Source organism: Talpa europaea (genome assembly GCF_964194135.1).
Source record: "Talpa europaea genome assembly, chromosome: 9".
Classification (NCBI taxonomy): domain Eukaryota; kingdom Metazoa; phylum Chordata; class Mammalia; order Eulipotyphla; family Talpidae; genus Talpa; species Talpa europaea.
The window spans coordinates 94,477,997-94,494,744 of record NC_140076.1 but is presented as its reverse complement, the minus strand read 5'-3'; the positions used below and the strand labels follow the sequence as shown (position 1 = coordinate 94,494,744).

The 16,748-nt window shown below is 37.3% G+C and overlaps 1 protein-coding gene across 1 annotated transcript in view; it reads right to left on the bottom strand.

Annotated features, from left to right (window-relative positions):
- EPHX4 (epoxide hydrolase 4) overlaps positions 1-16,748 on the bottom strand; it is a gene marked incomplete at its 5' end in the record, with an annotated part of 38,628 nt that overhangs the window by 14,503 nt on the left and 7,377 nt on the right. Inside the window, 3 exons of the mRNA XM_084243960.1 lie at positions 3,061-3,164; positions 8,436-8,564; positions 11,681-11,838. Coding sequence (XP_084100086.1) covers positions 3,061-3,164; positions 8,436-8,564; positions 11,681-11,838 — 391 coding nt within the window. The remainder of the gene's footprint in view (positions 1-3,060; positions 3,165-8,435; positions 8,565-11,680; positions 11,839-16,748) is intronic.

The following is a 16,748-nucleotide window of genomic DNA, read 5'->3' as shown; positions in this document are numbered from 1 at the left end:
TCCTAGGTATTTACCCAAAGGACACAGAAACATCAATTCCAAAGAACACCTGCACCCCTATGTTTATAGCAGCACTGTTTACAATAGCTAAGCTTTGGAAACAACCCAAATGCCCAAAAATAGATGACTGGATCAAGAAGATGTGGTACATATATACCATGGAATATTACTCAGCATTCAAAAAAGATAAACACATGCAATTTGCTGCAACATGGATGGCGCTGGAAGGGATCATGCTCAGCGAAATAAGCCAAAAAGAAAAAGAAAAATACCGGATGGTCTCACTCATAGCAAGAATCTAGAAAACTTAAATAAGGGACCAGGAAAATGAATAACTATAAGAAAGTGAAAATCAAAATCAACAAAAAACTATGAACCAGAGACACTTTTAGGGGGGCAGGGGCGGGAGGGGAGGGATTGGGGTCAGAATGGGGGGGCTGCAATTGTATGGGGAATATAACAATAAAATTTATAAAAAAAAAAAAATATATGAAAGGAAAAAAAAAAAATACTGGATGGTCTCACTCATAGCAGGAATTTAGAAAACCTAAATAAGGGACCAGGGAAAAGACTAATTATAATAAAGTAAAAATAAAAATCAACAAGCAACTATAAACCAGAGACACACTACGGGGTTGGGGGAAGGAGGGAGTAGGATCAAAACAAGAGGGGGTGGAAATTGTATGGGGACTAAAACCAAGATGAAAATGCATACATTGTGCAAAAATGAAAAATGATGTAAAAACATATAAAATTAAAATAATAATAATAAATAAATAAATAACAAACAAAAAAAAACCTCATTTTTTTTCTGTTGGGAAAAAAAAGTATGGTCAAAGGAAAGTTCTAGAAGTAATTCAAACCCAGTAACAATGATCAATATGTTACCCAGACTGTGCTCCCTAAATACTACTTACTTTGATAAATGACCGATTCCAGATGTGGGGCCTGATATAAAAAATAAACCTAGGACATTAAGGAGGCAAGTTATCACTGACTAATGGGTTGTCAAAAGAACACAGGAGTAAATCTCAGTTTGTCCTCACTGGCTTAATATGGCATAATTTGGTTTATAAAAACAATAATGACTAAAATTGACTGCTACATATGAAATATAACTTTAAAGACTCATGAGTTAATAATATCTACATATACACTCATATGTATATACACATATAATCACTGGTCATTACTGGAGGTTTCTAGGACACCAACTCATTACCCTGGAAGTGGTCTAATAAGAGAAACAATGAAGCATTTATCCTGTTATCCTTGTGTGAAGTGTACTTCAGAATAATCCAATAGTAAAGTTCTTTACACAAGAACTGATACAAGAATAACAGAATTAGAAAATCATTTTACACTCCTTTATGAAATAACAGATCTAGTGTGATGATAATCAAGGTATACTAAAATTATTTGGTGACAGGTTGTTAATTTTGGATAAGCTGACAACTTGTAAGCCTACTGGTTAGTGCCAACATTACTGAAACTGGATAACTAGGCATTATGTGTGTTTCTCCAAAGTGATGCATTAGGAAATAAACAGCACTACCTATAAAATATTCTTGTGTAATTAAAGTTTAATCTAATCAAGCTTCTAGATCAGTACCATCTATGAATTAGGAAAAACAAGGTTTAGAAGAACAAGTTAAATAACATCATGATAAAGCAGTCAAATCTAAAATACAGATCACTCTTCAGGATGAATGATGAAATTTCTTCAACCAAAAAGTGGTGTTTTTAAAAAAGTCTAACATATGAATACCCCCTGGAGGTCAGTCTCTGAGAGTTTTTTCCAGGTGGCATAAGACAACACAGGGCTATCCCATAATGTACAGTCCTTTCACAGAGCCTTATATAGGCCCAAACCTTGAAATGAAACCTTCACATTCCTATAGCATCTCAGAATTTTGTGGAAAATGACCCAAGAGACAAACCACACAGAGATCAAATTTAAAATTGAATAAGATCTTAAATCAGTCTAATTGTTTTTTTTTTCCCAAAAGCAAGAAACAAAAGCAACTGTTATAGATTTGAAAATATCATAATAATCAAATACAATGTGTGGACTTTGTTTGGTCCCTGACTCAAACAGTTAAATTAGAAGATAGTTGAGATAGTAAAAAAAATTTGAATGGCTATTAAGTGATATGAAAGAGTTGCTCATTTTGGTAGGTTTGATAAGGGCATTGGGATTATGTAAAGAAAAAAAAGAAGGAAAAAAAGAAGAAAAAGAAAAAAAAACTGTCAGAGATGTATGGGGGAAATCTTTCTTTCAAGGTAAAATGATACTTCGTTTTTTAACCTTCCTAAATATCTAATGCCTCTTTGGACATACAAGAAACATCCAACAAGCTTCCAAGAAAGAGATACGAAGTCTCCTAGAATCAGTGTACATAGCATACCAATACCTGCACGCCTACTTTGTTTTGGCTTTTGTTTGCTCCAACGGTTTCTACTTCTGCTGCTATCAAACTCTCTCATCTGGCATTCATATTCCCTCCTGGGATGTTCTCTAGAGAGAGTATACCTGAAGGGGCACAGGCTTTCTTCACAAAAAATTGGACAAGGACCAGGCACTCAAATAGATACCATTTAAACAAAAAAAAAGCAAGTCTATAGATGAGGTCTTAGAAGCACTTCCTAAGTTGTGGCATTTGTCTATTTTTCTTTCTTAAGGATGGCCATTCATTTAAAATGTTTTTCATTTGGCCTCCCCAGTGGCACAGCAGTTGAACTCTGGGTTGCAAAGCTGCCGGAAGCCTCTGCGGTGCCAGTTTGATCCCTGGCTGCTCCCCGGCCACCCGCATGGCATGCAGACCTCTCCTGCCGCCCGCTGCTCCCCTCAGCAGTGTACTTCGGTCCTTCTGCCTGCTCTGCTCCCTGCTCTGGCTCTGGTGAATTCTCTCACCCTCCCGAGCTTCTGACTGTACCCAGTGCTTGTATAAATAAATAAATCTTTAAAAAAAAGAAAAAAAAAAGAAGAGACAGAACTATGAAATAATTGTTTAAAAAAATGTTTTTCATTAACAAGCATACGCTATTTGTTTGACTTACCTTGAAATCATTTATTGAGAACATAAATTCTGGGAACCATGGTAGCTGGAAGAAGTAGTAATAACTGGATTTGAGCAGCTGGGTGGGGTGTCGTAAGATATATTCTGAAATTAAAATGCCATGTTAGACCTTCTCCAAGGTGTATAAATAACTTATTGCTGAAAGAATTCCTTTCTAAGGCAGTCTAACCTTTAAGATGATCCCATAAAAGAATCCACAAATAAGTCTTCTGTATATTTTTTCTTGGAAAGATTTTTATGGGCCTATATTTTCTAATGAATATTTCTGGTATTTAGGAAATTTATAACATTATAGATAATAAAGAGTTTCACTTTGCAAAGTCAACTCAGAAAAGAGTAGGAAACCAAATAACACTGCCTTTTTTTCAAGGTTATTATCAACAAACTAATACTTTTCGTAGAGATACACGAGGAGGTAATTTTCTATTGTTTAAAAGGTTTTTGTTATAGGCTGACTTGATGATCTTATTCATTTGGCCTCAATGGAAATTGAAGTACTTTCTATAAATTTATTTGCATATCAGAAAATTCATTCATTCAACAAACATATGAACATTTACTGTGTATGAGGGAATTTAGCAGTGAATAAGACAAAAATAATTCCCATTAATGAAGAACTTGTGCAATTAATAATAAATACTTAAAAGATCATTTTAGAGAGCAATAATACCGTGAAGAAAATAAACCACGATAATATGACTGAGAGTGGTGGTGGTATGGTGTGGAGAAACTTTTTTTTTTTTAGATTTATTTTTTATTTATTTATGCATACAAGTACTGCGGTGTAAACCAGAGATGTGAGGAGTGAGAGGATTCACCAGAGAGGTGAGAGGATTCACTAGAGACCGTGGGGAACAGAACAGGTAGATCTACTAAAATGCACTGCTGAGGGGAGAAGCAGGCAAGACAAGAGATCTGTTGCCATGTGGGTTAGCAACCTGGCTGGGGATCAAACTCATGCCACAGTGGCTGGCAATAGCTTGATGGCACTCAGACTTTAATGCCTGTACCATCAGGGAGACCCTGGAGGAATTTTTTTAATTGAAGTGGTCAGAGTAGCCTTTCTGGGAACACGGTATGTGGGCTGAAATCTGAATGATAGAAGGAATCAGCAATGCAAAAATGTAGGAATAACCTTCCAGAACTGGACCTAAATCCTAGATTTGACACATTCAAGAAGCAGATAGAAGCAGAAAGAGAAATGGCATGAGATGAGTCAGAAAGAAAAGCCAGGTAAAAAAAGTCAGGTAGGACCAAGATTTTAAGAGTTTTGGGAAGACACTGAAGTTTTACATTTCAGTGTGATGTAATTATCTGTATTAAAAAACATGAACTTGGGTCTCCCTGGTGGTGCAAGGGTTAAAACACAACCGGTGGGGTCTCCCAGGTGGCGCAGCGGTTGAGCGCTGGGTTGCAAAGCTGCCCGAGGCCTCTGCGGTGCCGGTTCAATCCCCGGCTGCTCCCCGGCCACCGGAGGAGGGTCCCACATGGCTCGCAGACCTCTCCTGCTGCCCGCTGCTCCCCTCAGCAGTGTACTTCGGTCCTTCTGCCTGTTCTGCTCCCTGCTCTGGCTCTGGTGAATTCTCTCACCCTCCCACGCTTCTGACTGTACCCAGTGCATGTATAAACCAAACAAACAAACAAACAAATAGATAAATAAATAAGACATGCCTCTAGAAAATTAAAAAAAAAAAAAACACAACCGGTGAAGCTGTCTGCAGCCTTTGCAACATGAGTTCGATCCCCCAAATGGCCAGGGAGCTACCCACATGGCGCAGCAGACCTCTCCTGACTCGCCCACTGCTCCCCTTAGCAGTGTACTTCGGTCAATGTGCCTGTTCTGTTTCCCACTCTGTCTCTGGTGAATTCTCTCACCCCCCACATCTCTGGCCTGTACCTCAGCTCTTGTATGCATAAATAAATAAATCTTTAAAAAAAATTGAACTTATTGTGTATTGTGTATTATACATTTCCTTGCTATAGAAGTCCCTTTTTTTCATATTGTTAATTTTATTTTCAACATGGTTAGTTTTTAGAAATATACTTTTTTATGTATTTTTATTTATTTATGATTTATTTGTTTGTTTGTTTGGTTTATACATGCACTGGGTACAGTCAGAAGCGCGGGAGGGTGAGAGAATTCACCAGAGCCAGAGAGGGGAGCAGAGCAGGCAGAAGGACCGAAGTACACTGCTGAGGGGAGCAGTGGGTGGCAGGAGAGGTCTGTGCGCCATGTGGGACCCTCCTCTGGTGGCCGGGGAGCAGCCGGGGATCGAACCGGTGCCACAGAGGCCGCGGGCAGCCTCGCAACCCAGTGCTCAACCGCTGCGCCACCGGGGAGGCCCCTAGAAATACACTTTTTTTTTTTAAAGATTTATTTATTTATTCATTTATTTTTTATTTATCCATTTATTTCTTCATCCACACAAGCACTGGGTACAGTCAGAAGCGCGGGAGGGCGAGAGAATTCACCAGAGCCAGAGCGGGGAGCAGAGCAGGCAGAAGGACCGAAGTACACTGCTGAGGGGAGCAGCAGGTGGCAGGAGAGGTCTGCGCGCCATGCGGGACCCTCCTCCGGTGGCCGGGGAGCAGCCGGGGATCGAACTGGCGCTGCAGAGGCTGCCGGCAGCTTTGCAACCCAGCGCTCAACCGCTGCGCCACCAGGGAGGCCCTAGAAATACACTTTTTAGGTAGGTTTTTAGAAATATACTTTTTAGCAGCGGATTCAATCACTGCTGGCCAGCGAGAATCCCTCATGGCGAAGCAGACCACTCCTGTCTCACCCGCTGCTCCCCTCAGCAGTGTATTTCATCAGTCTGCCCGTTCTATTCCCCTCTCTGTCTCTGGTGAATCCTCTCACCCTCCCGCGCATCTGGCCTGTACCCGGGTTCTTGTATAAAAATGAATAAATCTTTAAAAAAATAATTAATGGGAAAACATAGGCATATTATTCAAAGACCTTATCTTGACCTGATTAGGATTAAACCTATTACTGTGAAGATGGTTCCAGAAATATTCCTTGTATCCTCTTGCTGAAACAATCAGAATTTGTCCATAACCTGGACAATTGAACAAACATGTAACATGACTTCTGTTGCCTAAAGCAATTGAAAAAATATGATAAATCACAGTTTCATATTTGAATCCTATGCCTCCCTCATATTGCCTCAACAAAAAATAGGACGATTGGATACGCATCTAAAATTCAACTCCTACACTTATATACACAGTATTTATGTAATCATGGTCTCTTCCCTTCTCATTTGCTTAATTTTGAGGAAGAAATAGAAATAAGTGTTCTGAATTTTTTGTTCTCTAGAGAGCTTCTGTGAGTTGTAGCAGGATCTGAACCTCAGAAAACTTAAAGAGACAAAAATGGTAATTTTAGCCAAAACCAAATAAAAATGCGCCTTATCTTTGTTTATAGGTTTTTAATCACCCAAGTTTTTTTTTTTTTTTTTTTAAGAATTCCCTTTAAATCACAGGTTCTCAAAGTATAGTTTATGTGCACCCCTGGGAATCACCAAGACCCTTTCAAAGGTTCTGGGTAGTCAAAATTATTTCAAAATAATACTAAGACCATTATTAGTTTTTTCATTTTGGTTACATTTGCACTGATGGTACAAAAGCATGGTCAATAAAACCACTGCCGATTTAGCTCAAATCAAGAGAGTGGTGTTAAAACAGCAGTAACAGTAGTAAATATAATAATTCATTGTATTCTTTACTACCACACACTTGTGGAAAGTTATTAAATAAATACATAAATGCATAAATGTCATTTTTGCTCACGGAATAACAATTATTAATTTTATTAAATTTTGGCATTTGAGCACCTATCTTTTTAACATTCTTTGTGACGAAACAGAAAATACACATAATATAATTCTGTTGCATATCTTTTTAACATTCTTTGTGAACATATCTTTTTAACATTCTTTGTGATGAAACAGAAAATACACATAATGCAATTCTGTTGCATATCTATTACAATGGCTGTATGAGGAAAGGCACTGCCAAAATTGAGTTAAGTTGAATTTACTGCATTCCTTCTGACACACTACTTTTACTTGAAAGAATGACTAATTAGCTATCAGTCAAACTTGAATATTTGGCACATAGTCTTAAAAATGAACAAAGCGAACCTGTCACTTGAGGGAAAACAATCAACAGTATTTGTTACCAATAATAAAATTCAAGCTTTCAAATGAAAGTTAGAATTTTGGAAACTTGTATCTGCAACTGTGACTTGACAGCTTTGCAATACTTAAAGGCTTTTTAAAAAATAAGATTGGGGTGATTTTGATGAATGTGATTCTTTGATATCGTATAATAAAATATGTCAACGGATGGAAGATCTGCAAAACTCAATGAACCAATGTCTTTCAGTGCATGATAAAGCAAAATCATGCATGAGTAAAAAATCCATTCAAAGCTCTAGAAAGATCAATGGATTTTAATGTAACAGAGTACAAAAAGTTCATTAATATGACATCAGATTCTGTATTGTTACTAACCTTTAAGAAACCACCAATTTCTGAGCTTAGTGTAATATTAAAGAAGAAAATCCATAGTTATCAGAAAAGGCTATTAAAATACTCCTCCCTTTTCCAATTACAAATCTGTGTGAGGCCAGATTTTTTTCACATACTTCAATTCAAACAACATATTGCAACAGCTTGAATGCAGAAGCAGATCTGAGAATCCAGCTGTCTTCTATTAAGCCAAAAATTAAAGAGGTTTGCAAAAATGTAAAACAGTGACACTCTTCTTATTGATATTTTGTTTTAGAAGACAGCTTTCATCAAAATGTTATCTATGTTAACATGTACTGAATTTATTATTTTAAAAAAATGATTACATACATATTTTTAATTCTCATTTTTCACTGCTAATACAGTATAGAAATAACCCATATAAACAAAAAATCATGGGGTCTTTACTAATTTTTAAGAAAATAAAGAAGTACTGAGACCCAAAACTTGAGAAATGCTGCTTCAAAGAATACTGCCATTTCTAATAGTCAAAGCAGTCAGGCAAAGGAAGAATTTATCTCAAAGCTGTCAAGTCATTACTGTCAAAGTAATGTCACCATATTTTCCCCTTTCTTTCCCCCATTTTAGTAGTAAAATGCTTTCTAAAAATGAATAAAATTATTAAGCAAATATGAAGTTAAATTTTCTCAGACTCTTCAGGGACACTTAAAGCCAATATATCTGATATTGCCAAGTAATATCCTATTTTAGTCATCTGATTTTTAAAATATTAATCACAATTTGTTTTTAATCCAAAGTTTCAATGGCAATAATGAATTGTCACAATGGCAAAGATGTTTTCATGAAAATATAAACTCACCTGTAAATACGTTTGGATGAGGGAAGTTAACAGCAATAAGCTTCATCACCATTTCAGGATAACAGATGGCAACAAGCCAAGCAATCATGCCCCCCCAGTCATGACCAATAAGAACACATTTGCTATATCCTGTAATCAAGAAATAAATATTGACATCACTGGAAAGAAACAAGTGGGTGCATCATTGCCTCACAGAGAACAGACCTGCTTCTGAAGTTGATCTTTCCACTATCTTACCTTCATTATGTACTTTTTGCTAATACTGAGTGGTATTCTAATACTTGTATGTCTGAATTATCTAGGTAGTGTTTTAGGAAATTTTGCTGCTCAACCAAGCTCCACTCTAAACCTATAAATTCAGACTCTTTCCCAGGGGTTTATTTATTTTTAAGAATCTGAAATAGCCGTCTCAGATCTGGTTCCATGAATTTGAGTTTGGAAAACATAGCAAAGACTACATATAATTAGATCAAAAGTGAGATTGAGTTATTTTTGAATGTTGAGAAATTTCTAGTTACAGAAAAATCATAAATGACCCTTCTGTGTCCAACTGGTAATCTTTATTTCCAAGAAGCATTTATTTTCTCCCTAGCTTCAGAAATCCAATGCTACAACACAACACAGTAAAATGTCACTAATTTTAAACTGTGAAGCTGTAGGGTAAATGAAGATTACTCAGGCTTTTGTTCTTGTTGGCCTCTGTGGCTATCACCTATGGCCTTGAATGCAGAAGGCGCTTGGGAGCATGGGCTTGGTGTATACATGTCTGATGGTGGACGCCTGGAGCATGGTGTGGGCATGAATAAGTGGGCACACCTGAACCTGGAGGCTGAGCATATAAGATGCCAGAAAACCCAGAGAGAGTAAAGATTTGCTGGGGGCTGGGAGGCTTGTTAACCTCCTGGTCCCCTGGTTCCTGACCCTCAGCCTGCCCTGTGCCTGCTTCTACTACAAAGCCAAATAGAATTAGTGGAATATCTTAATTCTAGCACCAATTACAGTTTCATTTCAAATAATTATTAGAGTCATTTGAATTACGTTAAAATAACACCTGATAATCTTACAGGATTTCCTTCATATGGATGGATAAGATTCAATTTATGCTTAGAATACTTAAAATTACTTATTTCTCACCATCACCCCCACCATTATATTAACACAACTGCATGCATGCACACACACACAAATGCACATACGCATCTTATTTACATTATTGATTTATGCAGAAAATTAAGAGGTAACACATTTAGACCAGGTATGACTGAATTACCACAAAATATGAAATAAAAATGGTTGTTGGAATCAGTGTCTCTGAATCTATTTTATTATAATCAGAGCAATTAGTAACAAGGCATTGACACTCCCAGATTTCATCATCTTTTTTTCCTCTAAGAATATTCACCTGAGCTGCAATAATCTCATTAGATGATTGGAGAAAGATACTGAAGAAAGTGCCTTTGATTTCCTGGTGTTTCTCACTATATTGGCTCAATTAACATAATGATGGCAACAGCTGGACTTTATAAACAAAGGGATGGAGTGAATTAGATTATATTTAAGATATATTTACTCCCCCTTCTCTCACTGCATGTTTGATTTTTTTTTTTTTGTGGGACCCTCACCGGAGGCCAGGGAATGAACCAGCGCTGCAGAGACTTCAGGCAGCCCAGCGCTCAACCGCTGAGCCACCAGGGGAGGCCCTTTCACTGCGTTTTTTTTTTTTTTTAAGATTTTTTTTTTTTTAATAGAGGCATGTTTTATTTATTTGTTTGTTTGTTTGTTTGTTTTATTTATACATGCACTGGGTACAGTCAGAAGCACGGGAGGGTGAGAGAATTCACCAGAGCCAGAGCGGGGAGCAGAGCAGGCAGAAGGACCGAAGTACACTGCTGAGGGGAGCAGCGGGCGGCAGGAGAGGTCTGCGCGCCATGTGGGACCCTCCTCTGGTGGCCAGGGAGCAGCCGGGGACCGAACCGGCGCCGCAGAGGCCGCAGGCAGCTTCGCAACCGAGCGCTCAACCGCTGCGCCACCGTGGAGGCCCTCTCACTGCGTTTTTAAAAGAATTTATTTATTTATGCATACAAGAGCTGAGGTGTAAGCGAGAGGTGGGGGAATGGTGGGGGTGAGAGGCTTCACCAGAGAGAGTGGGGAGCAGAACAGGTAGATCAGAGAGAGTGGGGAGCAGAACAGGTATTGAAATACACTGCTGAGGGGAGCAGAGGGTGAGAGAGGAGAGGTCTGCTGCCCCATATGGGTTAGCTTCCCCGCCTAGGATCAAACGTGTGCTGCAGTGGCTGCCTGGAGCTTTATAGTGCTGACACTTAATCCCTTGAGCCACCAGGGAGGCCCTGTCACTGCACTTTTGACATCAGGTTTGGCCATGTGATTTGCTTTGGTTTCATGGTCAGTGTGGGGCTTGACTTTGGGCTCAGCCACATGTTTTGCTTTGGCAAATGGACAGCTAATGGAAACTTGCATATGCTTTAACAGTTGGGCTACTGCTACCATTACCACTATCCTTTAGCTTGAGAAGCCAGTTCTAGCAGGATCTGTGGCCTGAGGCAAAGACTCAAAGGCATCCAGTCCAGTCTATAGTGAATCTGTAGACCCATGAGCAGAGGCTGTATGCCACTGAGTTTGGGGTGGTATGTTACACAGTATTGTTGTGACACCAGCTGGTGAATACAAGAAAGATAATACAAATGCTTCTGCCTCATGTGATATTTTTAAAAACAAACATTTAGGCCCTGGTTCTAAAGAAATAAATCTTCTGAGTATAAGAATAAGATTTCCAATAATTGGCTCTGAATATAATAAAAAACATCATTATATCTATCTTTAAAAACATAATTGAAAGTTGCTCTTGGCTGATGGACTGAATAGTCATTCTGGATGTGTTATTTCAAATTCCCTATATAAATATTTCAGTCTTCACACCTGAAACCATGGTGACAGGATACAGATCACAGTTGATATAGATAGAAAATACATTCTTCCAAGAAATGAGGTTATCATTATACAGTTTGTTGACTGTTAGCCCCTTGAAAATAATTAATGCTTTTTAAAAACAAGAGTGCAAGGGACTATGGTGATGGTATATGGGTTAATTGGTGGTGGGAATTTCACAGGAACTATAACCGAGATGAGAAAGCATATACTATACAAAAATGAAGAATGATGTAAAAAATACAATTTAAAAATGTTATGTACAATATAGTAATTTGAGAAAAAAAAAAACAACCTACCTAAAGAGTCCAAAATATCCTTTATATCTGTAATTAGGCAGTCCAATTTATAATTCTCTCGATGAGTGGGAGCATCTGTTTCTCCATAACCTCTCAAATCCAGAGCTACAACTCGATATTCACTTTTAAATTCCCTTAGTTGGTGACGCCAAGAATACCTGCAGAAAATAAGAAATGTTAAAAAATCACAATAACTAAAACAAGGAATAGCAGTATAGATTTTCTTAGTGGAAAATTGTAAGAAACTCCTTATTTTGAGGAAGTTTATATAGCTGTGTGTGAGCAAAAAGCACTGCTGTTCTTTATTAAAATTATATTATCCTATTTTTTATCCACTCCAGTGGATATAACAAAGGATGTAAACTATCAGAAACTAAAATATATACAGATATACTTCACAAATCAATTTTCTAAGCTTTTCTTAGTTTACAAGTGCGAAGGCACCTAAACCTGCAAGTGCATCTGTATAGTAGAATCATTTGATCCTCTAAACAAATTTTCAAGATTAAAATTTATTTGCAGCAACATGGATGGAGCTGGAAGGGATCATGCTCAGCGAAATAAGCCAGAAAGAAAAAGAAAAATACCGAATGGTCTCACTCATAGCAGGAATTTAGAAAACCTAAATAAGGGACCAGGAAAAAGACTAATTATAATAAAGAAAAAATCAAAATCAACAAGTAATTATAAACCAGAGACACACTATGGGGGGTGGGGAGGGGTGAAGAGGAGGGATTAGGGCCAAAATAAGGGGGGTGGGAATTGTATGGGGAATATAAACCAAAATGAAAATGCATACATTGTCCAAAAATGAAAAATGATATAAGAATTATATAAAATAAAATATTTAAAAAAATAAAATTTATTTCCCTAAAATGTAGATGTTTACTTATCTTTCTCCACTGTCAAATAGGGCTTGGTAATAATAACAGTTTAGTTATTATTACTGTTAGTATTACTAACAGTAATAAACTGTTAGTAATAATAACAGTTTACTTACGGATGAAAAATTCTTAAGGCTAAAAAAAAAGGATTATTACTGAAAGAATCAACTAGGGCCTCCCTGGTGGTGCAGAGGTTAAAGACACAGCGCTATCAAACTATTGGCAGCCACTGCAACACAAGTTCCATCTCCGACCAGGGAGCTGACCCACATGGCACAGCGGACCTCTCCTGTTTCACCCTCATCAGTGTTTTTCAGTAGATCTGCCCATAATTCCCCCAACTCTGTCTCTGGTGAATCGTCTCACCTACCGTAACTCTGGCCTACACCCAAATTCTTGTATGCATAAAATAAATCTTTTTTAAAAAAAGAAAGAATCAAATAACTGTTTAAGATAAATCTGTTGCTAAAACAAAATTCTTTGGTGGAGAAGATCCTGATTCACGTGTACAAGCAAGTGTGATATTAATTAAACTTAACCCAATGGCACCAGCATACACCAATTAGAATGACCATAATGCTACAGCCAAGTCCTAAGTCCTCTGCTGGGCCAGGTATTCCCTCTGTACAGAATTCATTGAAATCAGAAAGCCATAAGATATCCTTCAAAATCAAAATCATTTTAGATAACAATCAAAAAATATGGATTTCTCAAAGTGACTGACTATGTGAGGGAACTCAAGACTGCATTTAAAAAACAAATGTATCTGCATGCACATCTCTTTACGGAAATACAGTGTAAATTTTCTGACATAAGCCAAATGGAAGATCATTGTCTGAAAAGGTTTTTGTAGTGTAATAATGAAGTGAGTAGAGTGATTTGAATTATCAATCATTGTGAGAAGTGACATAAAACAGTAAGATCCGTGAAACAAATCAAATACCAACAGATATAAGGGAGTCAGATACATATTTATAGAATTATGAAAGGACACAGAATCATTGATCTATTCCTAAGATATCTATGATTTGTGAAAATCTGCAAAAGCATTGGAAGCAATTAGGAAGGATTTGAAAATGCTAATAAGAATTTTTTTTTTTTTTTTTTTGCTAGGCATAGCAATCTTGTTACTGGGTTAAAAAAATGAAGTCTTTTTTTTTCTTAAAGCTACTCATCTGTCAATGCAGATGATTTTATTATTTTCCCCATTAGCCTTACTTAAAAATTTGAATTGATTTTTAAATATCTTTGTAACTGGAGCCCAACTCTTTGTTCTTCATAATCATTCACACCCAATCAATAAACTTCTGCAGATTTAACCTTTTAAATATTTATTTAATCATATTTCCCATCCATCTTTGCTATCATTACCTTCATTCAGGTCTCCACTAATGCAGTAACCTATTGATTGGTTTATGTCATTTCACTCCCCTCAGCTCTACCTTCTACCAAATCGGAGTGATGTAGCAAGAACACAAACTCTCTCATGTCATTTTTGTTTAAAATATCTCCTTGATGCCCTATTACTCATAACAAGAAGCCCAAATTTCATGTTATTCTAGCAGACAAAACTGCCAAGATTTGATTGACTATTGCCCAATTTTTCAGCCTGATTATACTATATATAATTCATTATATAATAAAAAGAGCTAGCATCAATATTCTTACTATATGCCAGGCACAATTCTAAGTGCTTCACACCTAGTGATGTTGATCTTCTAAACAATACTGCAAGGTAGGTATTATTATTTATTATCTCCACTTTACAAATGAAGTGCCAAATTTCACAGAATTAGCAAATAGCAGAGCCAGCATTCAATCCCAGGGAGTCTAACCTCAAAGTTCCCAGTACATTTCTTCTGTGACACTAAACCACTTGTGATGAACAAAGATGGGTATTTTTTGCTTTTATGATTTGGCCCACATGATTTCCTTTGTCTGACAAGCCATCCCTCTCTGCCACTCCCCTTTCCCCTAGTCTCTGCCCTTTATCTCTCAGTAAATTCCTCCTATGTTCACTGCAGCACGATTTACAATATCCAAGTTGTGGAAACAACCTAAATGCCTCTGTTCTCAGCAGAGCAGTGGATTAAGAAGATGTGGTATATATGTATCATGGAATATTACTCAGCTATTAAAAAAAAACCTCTTGCAAACTTCTCTGAAGAGGAAATGCAAATGGTCAACAGGCATATGAAAAAATGTTCAACATCACTTGTAATCAGGGAAATGCAAATCAAAACTACCATGAGATACCATCTTACACCAGTGAGAATGGCACATATTAAAAAAAAACTAGCAACAACAAATGTTGGCGAGGATGTGGAGAAAAAGGAACTCTCCTGCACTGTTGGTGGGAGTGCAAACTGGTCCAACCACTATGGAGAGCTGTGTGGAGATTTCTGGACCTACTAAACATAGAGCTTCCATATGATCCAGCAATTCCACTCCTAGGTATTTACCCAAAGGACACAGAAACATCAATTCCAAAGAACACCTGCACCCCTATGTTTATAGCAGCACTGTTTACAATAGCTAAGCTTTGGAAACAACCCAAATGCCCAAAAATAGATGACTGGATCAAGAAGATGTGGTACATATACACCATGGAATATTACTCAGCATTCAAAAAAGATAAACACATGCAATTTGCAGCAACATGGATGGCACTGGAAGGGATCATGCTCAGTGAAATAAGCCAGAAAGAAAAAGAAAAATACCGGATGGTCTCACTCATAGCAAGAATCTAGAAAACTTAAATAAGGGACCAGGAAAATGAATAACTATAAGAAAGTGAAAATCAAAATCAACAAAAAACTATGAACCAGAGACACTCTATGGAGGGGGGCGAGGAGGGGAGGAATTGGGGTCAAAATAAGGGGGTTGCAATTGTATGGGGAATATAAAAATAAAATTTATTTAAAAAAAAAAACCTCTTGCCATGTGTAACATAGATGGAAATAGAGGGAATTACGCTAAGTGAAGTAAGTCAGATGTGAAGAAAGGCAAATTCTGGATGATTGCATGTATATTTTGAATCTAAAGAAATAAAACAAAGGAAGCGACAAAACTAACCTTAGAAATATGACTACAAAATTGAGACTATTAGAGGGGGAGGGGGAGGATAAAGAGGCGGGGACAAGTGGCTTATGGGCAAAGGACTATGGGTTCTTGGATAATGGCAGGATATGGTAACATTCTCCTAAATCATATGTAGTATTGTACAGCAATGCTATCTCAATAAATTAAAAAATAGTTCCCAAATTCAACTCTACATGGGATGACTACTTCAACCAGAAACTCTAATGAGCACAAGAAGAGAAAATGTAATGTACCATTTTTTTATTCATGTGTCCATTTATTCATTTGTTCTACAAGTATTAAAGACACATTACACTATAAAAAAGAAATTAAATCCCCAAATTGCTCCTAAGCAATTTATCTTCCATTTCTATTAAAATGTGCTTTGTTTTAATATCTTAAATATCTGTCATTTAGAATTCATTTGATAGAGATTTTGAGGGAAAAATTTGACTGAAAATGTTAAGATCTTGCAATATTTTACATTTGAAATTATATTACAGATTATGCAAATGTAGTGCCTGCATACATCTTGTGAATAACTGAAATTACCTTACAAATAAATCCAACTATTGCTGTTATCAATGAATGGAGTCAAACAATGTCATCAACCTTTTTTTTTTTAAAGATTTATTTATACAAGAACTGGGGTACAGGCCAGAGGCACGGGAGGGTGAGAGAATTCACCAGAGACAGAGAGGGGAGCAGTACAGGCAGAAGGACCGAAGACACTGCTGAGGGGAACAGCGGGAGAGGCAGGAGAGGTCTGCTGCGCCATGTGGGTTTCTCCCTGGCTGGCCGGGAATAGAACCCACGCCTCACAGCGCAGCGCTCAACCTGCTGCACCACCAGGGAGGCCCTATTTTCAACCTTTCTAAGAAATAGAACAACTACTGTTTTAATGAATTGCAAAAGAATAATTTTGAAATGTAATTTTCCTGGGATTCATAAACAGCCTATTGACTTACACTTTTAACTCTACATTGAAGGAGAAATCACCCAAGTGATACACTGATGGGCGTGTCATTCATATGAAAAAAACAAAAGCCAACTTCTTTGATACAGAAATGAAACATAATCACAAAATCTGTAAATCCTAAACA